Source organism: the organism of the source record quoted next, unplaced genomic scaffold, assembly GCF_019419815.1.
Source record: "Pyrus x bretschneideri cultivar Hongxiangsu unplaced genomic scaffold, Pyrus_bretschneideri_v1 Contig209, whole genome shotgun sequence".
Lineage (NCBI taxonomy): Eukaryota > Viridiplantae > Streptophyta > Magnoliopsida > Rosales > Rosaceae > Pyrus > Pyrus x bretschneideri.
The window spans coordinates 92,768-114,835 of NW_025999512.1; the positions used below are offsets into that span (position 1 = coordinate 92,768).

The 22,068-nt window shown below is 38.8% G+C and overlaps 1 protein-coding gene across 1 annotated transcript; it reads left to right on the plus strand.

The window, feature by feature from the left end:
- Positions 1-18,244: 18,244 nt before the first annotated feature.
- On the plus strand, positions 18,245-19,714 carry LOC103966394 (protein FANTASTIC FOUR 3). The gene has a single exon (XM_009379552.3). It carries the CDS (start codon positions 18,463-18,465, stop codon positions 19,447-19,449), a length of 987 nt encoding a protein of 328 aa, XP_009377827.2. The 5' UTR covers positions 18,245-18,462; the 3' UTR covers positions 19,450-19,714.
- The last annotated feature ends 2,354 nt before the right edge of the window (positions 19,715-22,068 follow it).

The following is a 22,068-nucleotide window of genomic DNA, read 5'->3' on the forward strand; positions in this document are numbered from 1 at the left end:
GACAAAATTTTCAACGATCGGCCAAAGAAAATCTTTGCCCCTAATCCAAAGAGCCAACCCAAGGTAGACAGCTACCTTTTCTTCTATTTCTCTTTTCTATTGTCACTGATCCTTGCTAATGTAATCTCGTTTTCTCAGATGGTCAGTCGTTAAAAAAAGCGGACGTGATCACCGTGACTACAGCTAAGAAGAAATCTGCTCTCTCTAAAAGAAGCAAAACTGCCGTGCAACCTTCACAAGGCAAACGGCCTTGTCCGGAAGCTGAAGTGGCCGACGAAGCTCCCCGACCCTCAAAACGCATCAAGAACTTGGCGAAGAAGGGGGAATGGGAGATCCACGTGATTTCCAACCACACTACTAGGATAACTACAACTAGCAACTCTCCCCCCACCCCGGTCGTCCAAGCCCCAACAAAGGAACAACCAATAGCATCCTGCCAAGCAACCCGAGTCGTCCCTGGGGTCGTGGTTGATCTAGGGACTGCTTCGCTGGTCAAGGGACTTGTAGTCCTGGGGCTAACGGCTGCGCCTGCCCTGGAGAAAATATCTCCACTCGTCGGGACAAATTTCCCGAAGAAACAGTCGACGATAATCTTTGAAGAGGTATGACTATGTCGCTACTGACCCTTCTTCATTTTATCAAATTTACAAATCTTAACAGTTTTTTATTTTAGGAAGATGATAGCGACGAGGGTGACGAGATTCCGTTGGCTAGTTGCCCTCAACTAACCAGACCTCATTCCGCTAATCTTCCCCCTGTGGTCAAGGCGGCTGTTCAACTGGATTCTCCCACGGCCGATCGTCGGAAGAGACCCGTGGTCGAGCTTGAGTCGACGGTAGAAACACCGCTTCATCCACAAGATGACAACCTTGACATTCCTCCACAAAAAGTTGCCTCAGCTTTTGTAAGTCTCATTCCCCTTTCTTCCTTAATTTTATTATGACGCATCTGAACCCAAAAAAATATTAAATGTCAGGTGTCGGAACGTTCATTTCACCAACAATTTTATGCATCGAACGGTGTGATCTACATTTCCTGGCCACTTCAGTGGCCATCAAATGTAGATAAACTCCATCGGCCGCGTGAATTGAGAAGTAGTCTTAGACACTGGGCTCGGCCATTAAGTTCTCTAGGTTCGAGCAATGAACCAGAGGACATGGCCGAAGTCTCCTTTAGGTGGGCTTAGAAAAAAATTCCCTCTATTATACATTCCATATAATTTTCCTTTTGCTTACAAATTTTCTTTTCTGTGCAGCCTTCGTGGGAGGTTAAGCTTAATGCCTTAATTACGACTACATTGGGAGCAGCTAGCTCCTGAACGATCGGAACCAAACCTTCCACATCAACGGCCGAACCAGATGCCTTCGTCAAGCTGTAGGAACTACTGTCTTTTTCGACGTCACAAATTCTTGAGTGCCAGGGCCTCGACTCCGTAAGGGTATATCTGAACGATCTTGCAGCTGATGGTTAGTTAAGCAACGAAGCCATTACTCGAGCATCTTCTACTCTGGAACGAACTCAAGAATATTTAGGTATTTTTGAGAGAACTCTTCGGGCCGAAGATGACTTGAAAGCTGCGATGGTCGTTCAAGAAGCTTTGCGTCCACAGGTCGACATGCTGAAGACGAAGAAAGAAGCGACGACCAACCTCGATCGTCAAATTGCCGAACTTCAAAACCGGAGGTTGGCAGTTGCTTCCGAGCTTGCAATAAATTTCGAGTCGAGCGGCAAATCCTGCCAGACTGAATATGCGGCTAGTGTACGGCAGATCGAGCAGCTGAAGATGGATAAGAGGAATCGGTAGGCCGAGGTCACGATGGGTGAAATGAGGTGGTTGGAATTGAAGGCTGTTCTTGAAACTCTCCTTCCCTCCTCACCTTAGGGATATTTAGCTATAAACGAATTGACCGTTTGTACTTGTATACTCGTTTTTGCTAGCTTATTAATGAAATAAACTATTCTTGCATCTCCCAAGTGATCGGATAATACTTCTTTAAAAATTTGCAATTGATCGGTAATTTGTGAATTAAATCGGTATAGTATTTAAGATGATATGCCCCCTTGCTGAGAACTTTATGTACGACGAACGACCCTTCCCAATTCGGCGACCATTTACCAAACCTGGGGTCTTTAATTCCTACGGGTAACACAGTTTGCCAAACTAATTATCCCTTGCCGAACGTTTTTTTGTCTAACCTGTTGATTATAGGCTCGCGCGGCAATCTTTTTTTGCGCCACTAAAAAGTTATAAGCATCAAGTCGCGCCTCTTCCAAATCTTCTAACTCCCACCTCATGGCCTGACTGTATTCGACATTGATCAAACTACTTTGTTCAATTACTCACAACGAATTTATACTAAGCTCAACCGGTAATATTACATCGTGCCTATAGGTTAAGGCATATGGAGTTGTTTTGGTGGCTGGTCGGAGTGAAGTTCGATAAGCCCATAATGCTTCATTTAGCTTCAAATGCCACATCCCTAGCCTTTCTCTTACCATTTTTTCAAGAATACCAATCTAAACTTTATTACTTGCTTCAGCCTGTCCATTCGCCTGCAGATAATACGGCGTAGACTGCTTGAGTTGAATTTTTAGGTTTGCCGCATACTCTTTAAACCTGTCGGCCATAAAGATTGTGCCATTGTCAGTTATGATCGTTTCTGGTACTCCGAATTGAGTCATAATATTTTCTTCTACGAAATTGCAGACTTCTTTGGACGTTAATTCGGTGTATGATCTTGCTTCAACCCACTTTGTGAAGTAATCGATTGCCATTAATATCCATGCGTGTTTTGCTACTCCAGAAGACGGCGTGATTTTTCCAATTACGTCCATTGCCCATCCTCTGAACGGCCATGGTTTGGTAACCGATTGGAGTAATTTGGCTGAGACTTTCTATGTAGGCCAATGAACCTGACACTATATGCGTCCTTGGGCATATTCAATGCAATCCTTCAATATACTCGGCCAGAAATAGCCATGTCGATGAAGCAGCCAACGCATTTTACGCCCGGATTGGTGAGCTCCACAAATCCCTTCGTGCACCTCGGCCATTGCTTAGGCAGTATCCTATAGGCCGATGCACAATAATAGTAACCCATGCTCACCCTTTCGATATAATTCATTCTAGTACGACACATACTTCGTGGCGTGGACCCTCGTCCATAGGTCATGTCTATCGTTAGGGTTGTCAAGATATCGTAAAATCGTATTTCTCTAATCGTCCGGTAGTGTCTCGACAACATATACTTCTATGGGGTCTCCTCGCTCTAGTAATGATGGTAAAAACATCACTGTCATGCGTATAACGTGATTGCGCTGGAGGACTTGCTGATTAACCAAGGCTGGGTAAGATCGTAGTTCTGTGGGTGTTACTTGGCCTAACTTACCCCTTGTGAGTTGTGCTCTGGAGGCTATTTGGGCGAGTTCTTCTACGTCAATGTTTCAAACACGCGAAATGTGCTCAAATGTAATCCGCTCAAATGACTCGACCAAATAGGTGGCAACCATGTGATAGGGCACCAAAGTACAACTCATGCAACTAAAAATGCCGTTTAATTAGTTAATCACTAGTTCAGAATCACCGAGGACGAGGACACGGGCTGCTCTTAAGTCGTGGAGGATGTGAAAGCCGATGATGAGAGCTTCATACTCAGCCTAATTATTTGTACAGCTGAAATCTAACTTGAGAGAGAAATACCATTGGTAATGGTCGGGGGATTGAATGACGATACCAACACCAGCCGAGGTAGCAATGCTAGATCCATCAAAGTGCATCATCTAGTAGTTCTCGCGTGTTTGGACTAAACTGATGTTGACTTCGTAGCCCTCAAAGCCATAAGGAGAGGGGTGCTGGGCCAAAAAATCGACTTGGGCTTGACCTTTGATGGTCTTTTTGGGGATGTACTGCAAACTAAACTCGGATAATGCCATGGTCTATTTCCCAATTTGGCCTTTGACGATAGGCTGAGTAAGCATGTAACGAATAACATGTGTTTGGGCGATGACTTGGGTAACTGATGGGAGCATGTAATGTCGAAGTTTGGTCGTGGCGAAAAATAAAGCTAAGCAAAGTTTCTCGATGGGTGAATAATTGATCTCAAGTGAATTCAAATTCTGGCTGAGATAAAAGATAGCTTGTTCACGCCCAGCCTCGTTATCTTGCGCGAGGAGGCAACCGATGGACTCGTCGGCTGCAGAAATGTACAGTTTAAGAGGCTTACTGTGATGAGGTGGTACTAGTACTAGTGGAGTGGTAAAGGAGACCTTGATTTGCATGCAAGCTGCTTGATGTTCTTCGCACCACTCAAACTTGTCGGAGTCCTTAAGTTTTAGGAGTGTAGATAATGTTTTCATTTTGCCTGCGGAATTAGCTATGAAACGGCAGAGAAAATTTATCTTCCCAAGCAACGACTGGAGTTGCTTCTTGGTCGTCGGGGGTGGAGCGCTAATGATTACGCGAGCTTTATTTTCATCGACCTTGATGCCACGATGGTGCATAAGAAAACCCAAAAAATTACGGATCGATACACCGAAGGCGCATTTAGCTGGGTTCATTTTGAGATTATGTTGACACATATGAAGAAATGCTTGCCGAAGATCATCTAGGTGCGTTTAGCGGCTTTTCGATTTCACAACGACATCATCGATCTAAACTTCTACGACCGTACTGATCAAATCATGGAATATCGTATTCATAGCTCGTTGTATGTGGTGCCAGCGTTCTTGAGGCCGAATGGGATGACAACCCATTCGTAGGTGCCCAGTGCCCAATGCCCCAGGGCAACGGAATACGGTCTTGTGAATATCAGCTTCAGCGATAAAGATTTGGTTGTAACCGATATGGCCGTCCATGAAGGACAACATTTCATGATTGGCTACAGCATCAATTAGTAAATCCAAGATTGGCATTATGTATTCATCCTTGGGAGTTGCCAGATTTAAATTATGAAATCGATGAAGATGCGTAGGGCTCTATTTTTCTTTAACACTAGGACGATAGTGGCCAATCATTCAACGTATCGAACGCTCTGAATAAACCCAGCTTTCAAAAGCCAAACTAATTCGTCCTTTATGCCGAGCTGTACTTTTGTCGAGAACCGGTGTGGGGGTTGTCGAAAAGGCTTACACCCCACTTTGATGCGTAACTCATGTTCGACGAGGTTTCAGTCAAGGCCTGGCATCTCATGATAATTCCACGCGAAACAATCTTTAAATTCATGGAGCAGTTTACAAAGCTCGACCTTCATGGGGGGGGCAGCAACAATGAACAACTAAACAACGATCGAGGCTCGTCGGCTATGCCAACATTTATTTTTTCTAATGGGTCTTTGACTTAGGGCCGCTTGTCTTTGAGTTCGGCTGGTGCGTCCTGAACTTTGTCTAACGATAAAACTATCCGCTTCGGCCAAAAATTTGATTAAGTTTACGCCCGAGTGTGGTTGCTTGGCAATGGCATACCAATGAGCCAGCAGACGTTCCATGGTAGATGAAACAGTAGCCCAACTCCTTTCTTGTTTGGCAGTGTCAGTCATCGGCATTGGTAATTAGATCAGCCAAGCTGTGTCTTGCCGAATCCTATTGTACAATCTCGGCGCTTACCTCGATGGCTTTCTGAACTGAAATTCGAGTCGGTCGTCCTTCCTTGTTAAAAGCCTGTAGAGTGATGTAGCTGACGTGATCATCATAATAGTGAGCCTAAATCATGTTGGTTTCAAACGGTTGATTATCAGTTGGATGGACTATGACCGATTTACCGTCCCAAAAGATGAGAACTTGGTACAACGATGAAGGAATGCAACTTGTTTGATGGATCCGATCGCGATCGAGCAGTGCATTATAGTCGGTCTTTGAATCAATTATAAAGAATGCAGTCATGTGGTTGCGACCTGCGATGCTGACTTCTAATAAGAGTACTCCTTTGGTTTGAGACTTGTCGCCGATGAAGCTGCTTATCCTAATCCCTGATGGTATGAGCTCGTCATTGGAGCAACGTAATGCCTTCATGATAGAGATTGGCATGATGTTGACTGTGGCTCCACAGTCGACAAACACCTTAGAAATGGGATATCCTTCAATATAAGCCATGACGTATAACGACTATAGATGTTGGAGATTAACAGAAGGAGAGCGAGGAAACAATTCGGCCAGGGCTGCCTTAAGTTTGTCGCCTTTACTGATTTCCCCATCTTCCTCAGTAGCAATGAAATCCACTTGTTTTACTTTTTCGACAACCACGTCCCCATCCAAAAAATTTGACTGATGGGTTCTCGGTTGAAATTCAGCTGGTAGGACATCGACCATACTGATTTCCATATGCTCAAGGACTGAAGGACCCATCGGGTCTTGGTCGTCGACTTCCAGATTAGTTGATGTAGTATCAGTCTTTGGAGTGTCTTCAATTGGATTATTTAACGCCTTGGTATGTACCTGCTTCTGGGGCACGTGGACTGAATCTATTCCATTCTGGTTATCTTCCTCGAGCCTGTTTATTGTCGAAGAATGATTTCGTTCTTGTAGTGCTTTACGGGCTTGTTCTTAGTAGGCAATTCGGGCGTTCCTTGTGTCCAGGTATGCATCTAAACATGCCACACGATTTTCTTCATCGGCCGTAATGCCGAAAAAGAACATGGCTGAGAAGACTTCAAAATGATATTGCAGATGCTGAAGGTCTTCGAGTGAAAAAGGTAACTTGGCGGTGTCTATATCTGCGTATGGGTCGACCTCAAAGCCGAAGACTCGAGCCTCACGTATATGCTGGAACCTAGTTTTCATTGCCAGATCGGTGGTTTTCTGGATAATTTGTTCAGCATTAGGGAAAGTTAGTTCTAGGTTGAGAGCTTCCTGACATGCCTTGGGCAGTCCATACAAGTCATTGGCGGAATATTTCTTATGAAATTCCCGCATATACTCCAAGGATTCATTGAGGAATGGAGGGTGCAGATTGCGCTGTACTTTTATTAACGGTTCCTGCGGTGGTAACAGGGGAAGTTTACTTTCGGCTTCTTATCTGAAATGCTCGAGACGATCTCTCATCTCTCCGGGCCAAAGAAAGAGCTTGATGCGTTTCTCAGACTCTTCAATGGTGGTTTCAAAGTTGCGATCAACTGCCTTTTTCTTTTGAAGTAATTCGGCCATAATGGTCGGGGTAAGCCGGTCGTCGCCATTTCTTACTGCCTCTTTTGGCTACCACCGGGTAGTCGAATTAGCTTGTGCTTCTTGTTGTTGAGCCATGCAATCTATCCACTGGCGACGACATTTTTGAGACTTAGATAACACCGTATACAGGCCAGTTGGAGAATTGTAACTGTACCAATGTTGGTCACGTAACTTAGGTGGCTTGAAGGTTTTTCGACCTACTAATGAACTCGAGCTACTGGAGTTGGGCGAGTAATAATCCTCATTATAGAATGGCGCATCAAAGTCAAGACATCGTCTGACTGAGGTTGGGTCTTTTGCTTGTACCTGTTGGCTGAGTCTCTCAAACACTTGCCGTCGTTGGGCGGCACTGAGTTCCTTCAGCGGTTTTGCTGTGGTCGTGGATGGCGGACATGAAGTTGGTGCTGGAGATGTTCTCTTTTTAGGTTCAATTCGTGTTTTACAGTGGTCGCACAAAACCATTGATTCATCAGTTTCTTCAGAACTAGAACCTAACATAGGTTCAATGATGGCCAACCCTAAAGACTCCGTGGGTGGTGCATTTGAAACTAAATCAATCTTAAGTCTCGGCTGACCACTCTGTTTACGGACATGCTGTATCGGGACGAATTCGGCCTTCCCTTTTCCTTTATTTTTAGGGAGATGAGCATCCACTATACCAATTGTTGTCGAGGGGAAGGGATTGACGTCAACTGCCATCTGTTTCTCAGGGAATTTTAACTTACCTTTCTCAATCCAACTTTGAATCGCATCACGGAACAGAATGCAATTATTGGTTGCATGCTTGTTTGAATTATGGTACTTGCAATATGTTTTGCCTTTCAATTCTTTGGCCTTAGGGATGTTTTGTCCTGGCCGAAGTTTGATGATCTTTGTTGCCAACAATTGGTCAAAAATTGCATCGGCCTTAGTGATATCGAAAGTGTAAACTTTTGATGTTTTAATCATCTCTTCAGAGTCCGAGTGGGTCTTGGCATCTTTGGGATTGATTTGAGCTAATGCCTTGCAAACGTATGGTTTATCTATCACTATCTCAGCCGTGTCCACATTGGCGTATTGGGGGTCCTCGCTTTTGGCCAATGCGTAGCTGATCGTGGGATTCTTGTATATTGTTCCCTGGGATAGGGACTTTGATATTTTTTTCCTCTCGGAACAAATAATCATACTACTCAACGTACTGAGCAAGTTCGTACATATCTCAAATATTTGCCCCCAGGAATTTCTTTTTGTATTCCACGTTCAGGCCGTTTAGGGCAATTCTGACGAATTCAACTTCAGGGAGATGTACTCGGCACCAATTCCTAGCCGACTTGAACCTTGTTAAGTATTCCATTGGTGATTCGTCTGAAGCTTGAGCCATCCTAGCCAACGATGAAATGGACATTTCCATTCCTGGTCAATAAAATTGTTCATGGAATTTCTCGACCAATTCCTCCCAACTCTGGACGGAGTTTGGTGGGAGATTGGTGTACGAAGCAAAAGCTGAACCTGTTAATAAAAAGTTGAATAGTCGTAGTTTATGCAAGTCGTTATTAACGTCTCCACATTGCGCACTGAACCAAGCTACATGTTCTAATAAAGATAAGGACGATTCTTTGACGAAAAGACTGAAGTCAGGCATCTTGAAGCCTTTAGGGTATTCAAACTTTTCAATATAAATCGGGTACGGATGGATGAACTTTGGGAACTTCGGCCCTTTTTTAAGGCCGAGTCAATCATTCTTTGGACCTCAGTCATATTGACGGATGCTGCTTCTACTCCCTGGTTAGGCCCATCAGATTTACTGCTTGATCCGCCTCTTTTTTCCAAGTGAATTGGTTTTAGCTGAGCGGATCTTTTCTCGGCTTGTAATGGAACATTCTTAAAGGGAGGCTGTCGAGGTTAGCCGACATGGCCATCTTCAAAGGCTTTATTGACCAATAGTTCAAGCATCTTGGTCTGTGTATCACTATTGCTTCGTATTATGTCAAGCAAATCATTCATTTTCTGGCTAATCGACTACTCGACCTGCCGAGATTGTTCATCAAGTCGTATTCGAAGAAATGACCTAGTTGGCGGATCAGAACCTTCCTCACCATCTTCGTCGCAATCTTCCACTATTCCTTCGACGAAAATACTTGTCGTTTGGTTGGGAATTTCTGGGTTGCGAGGCTGTCCGCCGAGACAAATTTCCTTCTCTCGGCGTGTCGCACTTGTAGCCTCAGGTGGCACAACAATGAGGGGATTTTGTACTTGAGACAAATCTTGTCCAGGGCTTTATACTGGTAAGTCGGTTGTTGACTTTCCCATGATTGTTTTCTTTTTTACGAACCGTGTCTCAATGGTCATGAACTCCGAAGGTCTAGCACAAGGTCCTACCAGGCGTGCCAAAATGTTGACTCTAAAATTTACAAAACCTATGTGGCACGCAGGCCGAGTAACTAATAAGCTAACTACGTCATTCGGTTGAATGCGGGGCGTGCCAACTCGTCGGTCTAGCTCGGCCGAGAAGTAAAATTTGTTGATGTTACGTTGAGTGCATTGCTGACTTCTTTATCTTGCAATTGCGGCTGAGGAAGGAACAAGTCTCGGCCTTTGGATTCTCGAGCCTGAAGACAAGGCTGCTAATTATGTGAAGTTCACGAATCGTCGGCGCCGGATTCGGTCACAGTGATTATATTCGTGAGTGTATAAGCACGTCGAATCGACACCAGACTATATGGACATAAGTACTCAAAGGTAATGTATATCTTGATGGTAAATGTAGTTCGGCCGTCAGAATGCCGAACTCTAAAACTCACTTGTGAGTATCCAATCATAAAATCGCTCGGCGTTCAATGTGCCGAATGTTGTAATTCGTAACACCTTACTTCGCCGAGAAGGCTAATAAGATGACCTCTGCCTATAAGGATCCGAAAACCCTTCTTGACCAAGACTTGGATAGATAACCAATCGGCCTCGACAAAGTGTTGTTTATCCAAACTGAAGATTCCCCTCGGTCGATTGATTCTAAGACAACAGTGCTGTTTATCCAAACTGAAGATGTTCGCCGGTTGCCTCCACAATATTGTTTATCCAAACTGAAGATATGTCAGCGGAAAAAGAAAATGAAAAATCTCAAGTTGTTTAAGAGGTTTGCATAAAGCAATTGTGTGTTGAATTCGAGAGAGCCTGATTGTTGCATGATGTCTTGTATTTATAGCAACAAATCCTCCTTAGGATCGAGTCAAAATCATACCTGGATTGGGACTTCTTGTTCTATTCCAACTCTACTTCGACCAATCCTACTCCTATTAGGACTTTGAACTCACCCCTTTTTGAGGCTGTATTAATTCATTGTTGGTCGAGAATCCAAATTGCACTAGGACCCCTTATCGTATCAGGACTTCTTCGACCCCTTCGCTCATCCGAACTACTCCTTCTTGATATAGGATTCGACCATCCTTACTGAACGGCTCGGGACCACTAGGCAGCCCATAGCCTATTAAAAAATTTTGGGCCGAACATAAATCTACACTCGGCCTAATAATATTATTTTGGGCCCGGGCCTAAACAAAATTACATAACGATAAGAAATCTAGAGAGTTACTCACGTTTGCGACTCACAATCCTATCCGAAAAATTATTGAGATTATATAAACATAAGAAATCCAGAGACTTATTCATTTAGCGACAAGTGGCTCTCAAAATATGTCCGAAAACCTTTTTTTTAATATGGTTGTTTAATTTAATTAACCATATTAATTCAATTAAAATAATAAAATATATATTAATTATGTTTGACCTATGATCATTTGGCCTGCTCGGTTGGAGATGAGTTTTTGGTCAAAGGGTTATGTTTGGCATGTGGCCCTCTCAGTTGGAGATTGTATAAAATATGACCTAACACTGTTTATTAAAATATATCTTCCAAGACTATAGGGTAAAACATGACCCCTTGACCCTTCTTCTATTTGGAGAAAGTACTTTCCCATGAGTTGGTGGACTACAAATTCATGGCCCGTGAGCAATAAACGTCGCGCGGAAAGAATATCATACGTCATACTAGCAGGACACAAAATATATCGGATTATGGAACTCTCCACAAACACTAGGAGTTGATATACTCAGTTGAGTAGTGTATGCGTATCAATCAAATATCTGCATCCATAAAATATCAGTGGCTTGTTTGTATATAATAATTGTATATTTAGATGAGGAATCACCATTGCGTGATAGGAGCCAACCATTGTCTTAAAAAAGACGTGGCTGCTGTAACTGAACCACTCGAATATACCACATCGTGACATTGAAATTACAGGAGGAAATGTAAGACGATGGTTGGATGTGGCACAGCCACCTAGGTTAATTTTTAGGACAGATTATTCAATCTAACTGGATTGAGTTATATTGAGCCTTCCTTCTATGAACAAAAAGAAAATTGGAACATACAAATTGTTTTAGAATCAAATTCAGACGCATAACATATAATTTGAGCAATGTATTAAAAGACGATTGCGTAGGTGAGGCGTTCTACGAATAGCCCCGCCTAGACGAAAACCTTGAGGCGTGAGGCGAAGTCTCATGAGACTTAAGAGTTATAGTATAATTATATATTATGTAATATTTTGGTGGAACACTTAAAGAGTCTTAAAAAAAAAAAAACAAGAATAAACATTTTAAGAAGAAAAAAATATAACGTTACACAAAAATAATACAAAGTTACTTTTTAAGGAATATAAAGTTATAAGATATTTTTATAGAAATGAGTGTCTTCAAATCTATAAAATAATATTAAATTTTATAAATATGTTGGAAGAATATGCTAGAAGTTATGATGCTGAAAGTTGGGATGCTAGATAGCTGGAAGTCACTTTAAAGAAAAAAATAATATTAAAAAAAAAAAAAAAGTAAGCAAATGAAAGTACAGCAAACGACACCATGCTATTCATCTTCTTCAAGCAGTCTTACTATGCCTACAATTTCCATATTTAACTGAAAATTTTCCAGATTCCAGCAGGTCTTACACAAAAACAACGCCTATTGACCACCTTAGGCACGCCTCAACTGCCTAGGCACACCTTGACCACGTCTAGGCGAGTTTTCGCCTACTCCCACTGTGTAGAGGCGATTTCACAGAAGTCCCGCCTCTGAAGCCGCCTTGGCATGCCTCAAACACATTTTTTAAAACACTGGATTTGAGTTCAGTTTTATGAAATAAATAAATTAAACACTAGTAATACTCGTAAGTGCATAAAACTAACAATAGTACAACAACGGAAAAACAAGGCCATTTCCATGAAAATTGACCAATTAATTACGCAAAACTTAATTAAAAAAAACAAACAAATTGTTGATTAATAATTAAATTAACAAGAAATTTAAGAAGAACATCATATAAACACACAACGAAAAAGTTTTGAAAACCAAGTTTTGCGAACACTAGAAGAGTTTTTAAAATCATGTAAACACATGAGAAGAAGAATTTTGAAAATCAAGTCCAATCTAGCTTCATATTTACCTATCCGTCTGTTAATCCGATTGATGTTATATTGGTTAGTTTTCTTTTTGTATAAATTACCTATGGTACTTAGACTAACCCATATAATACAACTTTTTCATGGTATTTAGTACAAGTACGAACACCTAGTAATTCTATGAGTATGATATTTATCTAGTAGAATTACAACTCTTACCCGCAAAAAGCAACCCTCAAATTTAGGATTGTATTTACTCTAATTTGCATCAAGTACCCAATTAAAGACATAGAGTAATCAACAGAGAGACAAAAAATAAGAAAAGTAGATCATCATATTAGTGCTTCATCATGCCTTAGACAGGATATTTTGTTACATGGTCATAAATATAAAAGAAATGATAAAAATAAGACTTCCTTTGCTCAAATAATACTAAAGAGAATGATTAGTTTTGATTTGCTTTGGTGATGCTCCTAGTTTAAACTAAATCTTACCATGATATTAACATTGCTCTGGTTCATGCACGTGCCCTACTTTGAAGAGTCACATTATGCAATAGAAAATCAGATTTTAGATTGGAGGTAACAAATTAACAACTCCTCCTTGTCATGAAGGTAGCATAGTACATCAATACCCTTGTAATTTGTTAGGAAGTTTTCTTTTCCTCATGTACGAAATTACAACATTCGTTGCATTGTGTGATCAAATTTGATGAAAACAATTCCTATTGATACAAAACTGATGTCTGTGGCAGACATTTGAAAGCAGCATACTATTCATCTTGTTGATTTAACATCAAATTTCTGAGATATTTCATTGAAAAGAAAAACTCCAACCTTAAAAATGATCAAAATGATGGATTAAGATTTGGAATTAGTAGAAACTGTTAAAACTGTTAATTCAATTTCATAAATATTAAACTTTTATGTGAACAAAATTCATGATATTGCCACCTAGTGTTTTAGGTTCAAATTTCTTGGCTGATGAGATCACAAATTTTTTTTTTCCCAACTCTTTAGTGTAAGTTTATATATTGTTGTATAAAAAAATGTTGGTATTTGAATGCAAGGGCAAAGCCAAAAAGTTAGTTCACTGAGAGCACTACTGTAATGGAAAATACGTGACTCTATCCTTGTTGCATCCCAACAATAGTGTGCGAAGAGCCAAAATTTTGTTTTTCAATTTTTATGGTGAGGCATTTTGTCGAGCACTTGGCCGACTCATACCATTTTGTGCTTAGCATACATTCATGCACCTTTAATGCTCTTTTAGTTATATGCCTTTAGGAATAAAATAAAAAGTTAAATTATATATGTATAGGGTTAGGAGCTCAAATTTATAACACGATTGGAAGAAAGGAGGGTTAATGGACCTTTAACTATTTTAAGAAAAGAAAGCTGACTAACTTTAAATTTATATTAAAAAAAAATTGTGTTGTTTCACTAAAAAACATGTAGTTTTTAAGCTGTTCTTTTTCTTCGGGTGAGCTGCCATAATCAAATTGGATAATCACCTCGTGATATCTTGGATGAGGATCGAGTGATAGAGTTACATGGGAGAGATGACGATGTTGCTTAGCTTTTGTTGAACTCGCTTGTTTCATGGAGAACGATTGAAGAAGAGAGATATTTTGGGAGTAATTTTATCAACCAAGTATATTATTTACAATCTAAACAAAGTCAGAGGGGGCAATTGCCCCCATGGTATTGAAAATTGCACTATTTTAAAATCTCTGCCTAGGTGTTTGAAAATTAAGAAAGGGTGCCTTGACCTATTAAGGTACCTGCCTAGGTTGCGACTCACTTAGACAAAAAATAGATAACTTTCATTTTGCATTTTTTTTTCAAGAAATTGTAAGACACTTGTTAAATACTTAAATGAATACACATTATATGCTTGTTTCTCACGTTTTCATTATGTTCCAATAACTCATAATATATATATATATATATATCATTCTATTTTGTAATTTATGATGAAATTATATATATTTTAAGTTAAATTGACACTTATTTAAACGAAATATAATATATTTAATTAAATTCGCCTAGGCGCTCGTCTAGACCCCGCCTAGCTGCCTAGGCGCTAAACCCCAGCTTGCCGCCCGATTAGCGCCTAGCGTCTTTTAGAATCTTGGAAAATTGTATTCTTTTTTCATATAGATGCACGGAAAGTGGAATGGAAACAAAATCTCAGGTACTAAAAGAATGTTTTGTTCTCTTCACTTGATCAAGGTTTAGGTTTGAGTTTCATTGTCAACAATTTCTCTTGGTGGGGATCTTTGAAGAGAGAGAGAGAGAGAGAAAGAGAGAGAGAGAGGTTAAGACTCCCTCTATAAGTTTTCAATGAGGCTTGTGGTATGTCTTAGCCCTAAAATGGGGTAGCCTCCCCTTCCCCTAAACTTTTTTGTTACAAAAAAAAAAAAAAAAATTATTTGAAATTTCATTTCTAACGTAAAAATAGGGTTTGATCCTTTTTTTTTTTTTTTTTTGGGGTGATGCAATCATTTAAAATGAGTAATATTTTAATCATGCATTTTATATCCACATATCCAAAAGCAAATCAAGGACAATTCCTAATTCCATTATTTATTGTTTTTCCACCAAGTCACTTTCGTTTCTGTTATTCGGAGGCATCGACAAGAAATGTAGAGATGATGTAAAGACTGATGCATGCAAAAGGCCATGGGTTCATATCGTCCAGCAAATCACATCAGCTCCGCCCATATCACAATATAACAATGATGTGGCACCATGTGGTTGGATGATGGAAATTGTTGGAGCCAATACGATTTAAGTCTCGATCATAAAGAGTAGACACGGCAGTTTCTTACATGACATTGTGACACGACACGAAAATAACGAATTTTGGGTAAACACGATAACTAATCGGGTCATTATCGGGTGACCCGTTAAGAACGCGTTAACGAGTATACACGCGGGTAACAAGTGGGTAACTTGTTTTCGACCCGTTAAGAAAAATAAATTATAATTTTAAAGTTTAATTACTAAAAAAATTATTATAAAATACAATAGCCATATTGTATATATTGGTATATTCTATATTAAATACATATTTTTGTATTATTATTCTAATAAGTTAAAAAAATTAAGCTTTATTCATTTATTTATTTTTATTATGAGAGTTTCTTGTTTTCATTAATAGGATAAATTTTGGGAATTGTTATTAGCACTCCAAAAATCTCATTCTACACTCCAAACTTTCTATATTGGAAAAGAAAAATACACTTGTGAGGAGTGTAGAATAAGATTTTTGGAGTGTCAATAACACTTCCCTAAATTTTACTTAACATGTTGTTGTCCAAAATTAAAATCAACAAGTATAGTATTAGTATAGGCAATAGGACATCCCTACAAGTATGAAAAATGTGAAATAATATATAAACACTCGTGATTCATCATTCCTCCACGAGTAGACAATGGTTACACTTACATTATCGTTTAGATTTTTAAAACCCTCCAAATCATCATGAGCAGTGTTTTTTATTTGAGTGTAAAAGTAATAAAATTAATAATAATTATTGTAGAAGTGTAAGAAATGTTAAAAAAGGAAAAAAAAAAAATATATATATACACAATCATATATATATATATATACACACACAATCACTCATAGTGACAAGCTTTACAATTTCTGTGAAGGGGTCAACTTCGAAATCCGACACTATAATCCATAAACCTTAAATTTGCATTCAACCGTTGATTGTCGTTTAGGCTTTATTCTTTATATTGAATTTCACTTTTAAAATTTTCTTTTTTGAAAACATGATCTTCTGGGGGATGTAAGAAGACGAACGGTTCGGATCTTTGATATCACGTCCCAATATTTACGGTTAATTGAAATATGAGTCGAAGTTATATAGTTTGTAGAGACTTTATAAACACCAAGCAATATTTTCACCAACGGTAAAACTTTGAACATAATATCAACGATCCGAACCGTTCATCTTCTTGTATCCTCTAATAGATCATGTTTTAAAAAAACAAAATCTGAAAGAAAAAAAAAAAATTGGTGAGAAAAAGCATAAATGTGTAGATAACAATTGACGGTTAAATTTTGATCTATGATTTATATGATTATAGTTCAAAGTTAAGCCCTTTACAAAAGTTGTAAAGTTTGTCATTACGAGCGTTTATAAATTTTTTTCTATATTTTTCACGCTTCTACATTAATTAAAAAACTATTAAATACTTTACTTAAACAATAGCCATAGGATAAATGAGAAGAGAGTGCTAATGTAGAAAGCCTCACTGAAAATATCATCAATATAACTCTTGAAGACAATATATCAAGTCAAAGTTCCAATACTGTTTCTCTTGGTGATTGATGAAAATTGAAGAGTTTGATTGTAAGAAAATGTGCAAGGTTCCAAACCTTGAAACATAACTTCCTTAATTTTGCAAATCTTTTGAACATTTGATATTTTATAATGTTCTAATGTTTTTTTATTTATTATGCTCTTATTTTGGGTATGTAAATATGTAATACTTGAAAAACAAATGCGTTTTTATGTTTTGAGTGTAATAATATGGTATACATATACTTATTTAGTATTATGTTTTTCATTTGATTATGTATTGGTTTAAAATATATTTTCCTTAACAGGCAACGGGTCGGGTCATATTACCTATTAATATTATCGGGTCGATTTCGGATCGGGTCATTTTAACCGTTTATTTTAACGGGTGTTACACGACACGACCCGTTAAGATATCAAGTATGACACGAAAACGACACGAACACGAGAAACACGACACGAATGTCAGGTCTAATAAAGAGGCATCAAGATGACACTTTCTAGAGCGACTTGGTCTCATTATTGGAATCGTCTAATTTTTATATTTATATTATAAAACCATCGCTTGAAACTCAGAACTCATATTTCCTTATCATTATAAACGTTTTGATTGGTCTTATTCATTGTGTTTGTCAGTATATTTAGATGATTACAGTATTAGAAATTTAGAATAGTCTTTGAAATAAGGACTTGATAATTGATGGTTTGGATTGCTAGATAGCATTGTTAGAAGAAAATAATTTCGAACGTACAGAAATGATGGATACATATATCTATCTGAGAAAAATAAATAAATAAAACAAGCTGCGGATTTACTTTGTTAAACTAATTCAATTACTTTGAACTATAAGAAAAGGGATTTGGAACCTAGATGCATGCCAATTCATATTTAGGTACATATTCATAAGAATCACATATTGAAATACGATTTTATTGAAACACAATTTATCAGCGTAAGGCAAGTGAAATATAACATTACTGAAACGTAAAAGCGGAGAATTATTGCGGAGAAATAAGCTTGTGGAGAAAGTATTGCATAGTAAGGTATTAGCCGAAACATAGATACTAGAAGTCCAGAAAAGTGGGAGTTTGGTGTGTAAGCTAAAACGAAGCTAGGCCTTGTGAAATGTAACAACATCGAGTAGTTGAAGAAATGAAGTAACAATAAAAACCCATATAAACTAACTAAATTATTTGTAGAAAGCAACAGCAAATGCCATAGGCCCTATTCAAAAGCTTAAAAAATCCCTGGTACAAGAATAACCACCAAAATTTAGGCGTAGAAGAACCAACACGTACCACCAATCTTTATTAATAGCAACAACACACCCTTTGATTTTTTCAACTCACACCACACGTCTGATCCCGTGCCTCCTCCTCTCCACCATCAAAATCTCATCGTCTTATATTTCTTTCTGGAAAGGCATAATACTCTTTTTAATTCTTTCTTTCTTTTGTCCCAAGCATCATCTTGGAGAGAGAGAGGGGGAGAGAGAGAGAGAGAGAGAGAGAGAGTAGTAGTAGTACTGTAGTTGAGAACAAATCAAGGCCATGGCTGCCTGTGGAAGCCTCCATCACATTTTTGAAACCCCATTATCCGATAGCCCAACAACACTTCTTGAATCCTTCTCCTCCTCATGGAACCAAATCCAGCCTCTCAAATCATCCAACATTGACAATAATCCATCATCGACCCTCACTGAGATGTTTGGGGAGCTTCATTTCAAAGAGAATAACAATGTTAATTCTCCAATATTTTCATCACCTTCCATGTCATCCTCCTCGTCCTCATTGACATCTTCGGACGTAGAATTTGACCCTAAAACCAAGATTGGGAAAAATGAGGAGGAGATGAAGAAGATGAATGGCCAGAAGAGCCCCTCAAAGGAGTCCCCTTCGAGCAATTACAGTAGGTCTCAGTCTCACAAAAGCAGTGATAGCTTTTCATCAATGAATTCGGAGAGCTTGCAGTTATGCACGGAGGGACTTGGATTCGAAAGCTCGGACGAGGTTGAGGAACTATTCAAGGAAAGTCCTCCTAGTGATCATGGATATCATGAGGATGAAGAAAACATTACTGTTCAAGAGGAGAAGATTAGTTTTACAAAGCAATATTTTCCAGTTTCAGAAATTAGTTATAATAATAATTGTTGTGGTGGTGAATTAGGGTTTAGGAGGTCAAGGAGTACTAGTGTTGGGGGATTCCCTCCGCCGATATCCTGCATAAGCAACAGCGGGAAGCCTTGGGTTTGCTTCAAGTCTTACAGGCATAATGGCAGGTTTGTCCTCAAAGAAATCAGAATCCCCACCCAAGAGTTCTTGCATGCTCACAGGGAAGATGGGCGCCTCAAGCTGCACTTCGTCATGCCCGACAACGAGATTCTAGGTGAGGAAGACGACGACGATGATGATCTATCCGACGAGATTGAAGAACAAAAAGAAGAAATTGAAGAAGAAGAAGAAGATCATCCAGATGCAGATGCTGCTCGTGATTCAATAAATAAAGAAGGAAATGATAAGGCAAAGACAAATAATTAATGAGGTACAAACATGAGGTTGTTTGGTTTAGGTAGGAAAAGTTTCAGTGTTGAATTTGTGGCATGGGATGCCAATAAGGCTTCACTTCAACTTCTGTGATTAATTCCTCCCAATAGGTAAGGAATTGCAAATAATGTTGGATAAAAGAAAGCAAACAAAAATGTATTTGTATTGCTTTGCCTTAGCCTTTGTCATTGTCAGATAATCATGATCTCTCTGTCTGTTCATCTCTTAGCAGTAAATTAGATTCTTCTTTTTCTTGTTACTGTATATTTTGTTTTGCTTTATTTATATATTTTCAACACACGTTGGCCCAAACCCATTTTTTATTCAAATTTTACTGTTTCACTCAATTTGGAGAACATTTTATTCAATCAGAGAACATTGTATATTTGATGGCTCAAGCTGTTAACTACATTGCAATGTTTGGGAATTGAAGGGAAAATTAAGAAGAAAGGATGAACAGAAGGATGAACACATAGATATTAGAGAGAGAGAGAGAGAGAGTTTAGAGAGGGAAATAGGATTTGTATTAACTAATTAAATGAAGATTACACACACAGTTTTTATAAGAGAAATCCTAACTACTTTAACCAAATACTAACAACCTTACTAACTATATTAGTAACTGTTTCTAACTGTATTACATTTGTACCCTTAATACTCCCCCTCAATCTCAACTGGGGTAACCCAGTTTGAGATTGGAAGAACATTTTTGCAATTAATGCTACGAAACCAGAAAACAGAACACAAAGTTGAACAATTTGCAATCTTGCAATCACTTGAAACTTAAAAAGCTGCTTTTGATGGAATCACTTCTCAGTTAGGCATCAGACCCATCAACAAAAATCAACAGATCCACCACTTCTCCTCTTTTAAGTTTTAATTATGTATTCTTCCACAAACCATAAGTCCTTCAATCTCCACCATACATTCAATGCCACAATGCAACATCTGTTTTTCTTCCTATATGTCCACAACATAAAACAGAACACAATTGCAGCAATGTGAGTATAAAATAGCATGTTGAATATTGCAATTTGAGACATCTGCTTGATCATCATAGCTATAATTGTGGACGCAAATTTCTTCCTCCTTGTTCTTGGACAAAATTGCACCTACAAAACAAATTACACCTTAGGTCAAGGCCAATAACCTCACACGTCCACGATGAATGAGGGGCTTTGGCCGAAGAACCTCCGATGCCAAAGTTAGAATTTTGAGGGAAAAATGTTTGGAGAATTTTGAGTATTTAGCAAGAGTGTAGACCTAGGTTTTTAGAGGAAATGAGGTTGAATGTATAGTGCATGGCTGGTCCTTTTGGGAGATAAAGTGACCAACCTTTTGTGTATTTTTTGGGTGTAATTGGTGGTTTAATTGGTCATTAATAGATTAATTAGGTAATAAATCCATTAATTAGCCAATTGACATAATTTAAAAGAAAAGTTTTGGGGGTTACCTTGTGGAGAGGAATTGATGAGGATGGATGAAATAGGTTTAAAAATAAATACCTATTTGGGCACTTTTGACTTGATTGTGGGATGTTTGTCCACTGCTCACGCGTAGGAATTCCAGTGCTCCTGTCCTTTTTGCCCAAAAATCCACGTGTTGCCTCTTAATTATTTTTGGCTCCACAGTAATGATATGGAAAAGCTAGAATATGTCCTGTAACAACTTGCCAAAACGCAAAAGAGAAATTTGGAAGGAAGTTCAAAACACTTCCAATGGACCAAAGGACCTGCAACCTGCCAAAGACCCGACATATAAATTTTCTGCTAGACTTGTACCAAAATTCGATGAATCTTGACCAAACTATGGATGACCTTCCTACTAATATTGTACAAAATACTTCCAATGGGCAGCAACAACCTGTAGAAACAGAAGACGGCAATAGCAACAATATCTTCTCCCTTCTCATTTTTGGGTCTTAATTTACCAACCCATAGTTTTCCTTCAAAATATATTACTGCCTCTAACAGGAGCTTCAATCAAAGAATAGCCTCTTATAAAGTTGTAACACACCTTCACGCCGGTTATAACAATTTCTTGCGGGTTTACCCTTCATGAGTCAACAATCTCATTCAACTTGGCTTCGGCCTTTAATATTTAAAAAAACAGAAAATTAACAAACTATAGTGTGCCATCGGCAAGATCGCCCTTTGTGGATTTTACCAAAACACAACTTCTCTTAACAGTGGCATCGGCCTTCACAATTTCGACAGCAGAAAATCAACATCTATATATGTAGGATTACCCTTTGTGGGATTTACCTACTCACATCACGGAATTACCCTTCATGGGATTTACCATTAACAACTTCTTCTACCCTTTATGGGATTTTCCTATTTACATCATGGAATTACCCTTCATAGGATTTACCATTTACAACTTCTTCAAACTTCATCATCTAACTGGACTTACTGTAGATTCATGCTAACAACTGAGTTAGTTAGACTCGACATTATAGGCTGAGATAAGGGAAAATTGCTACACAAACTCCTCAACAGAATTGCAAAAAATCAACGAAGCAGAGAGACAAGAATTGGATACTACAAAACTTCCTGAGTAATTCGACAATGAACACAAGAATCCAAGAATCCATACCCATTTGCAGAAAGT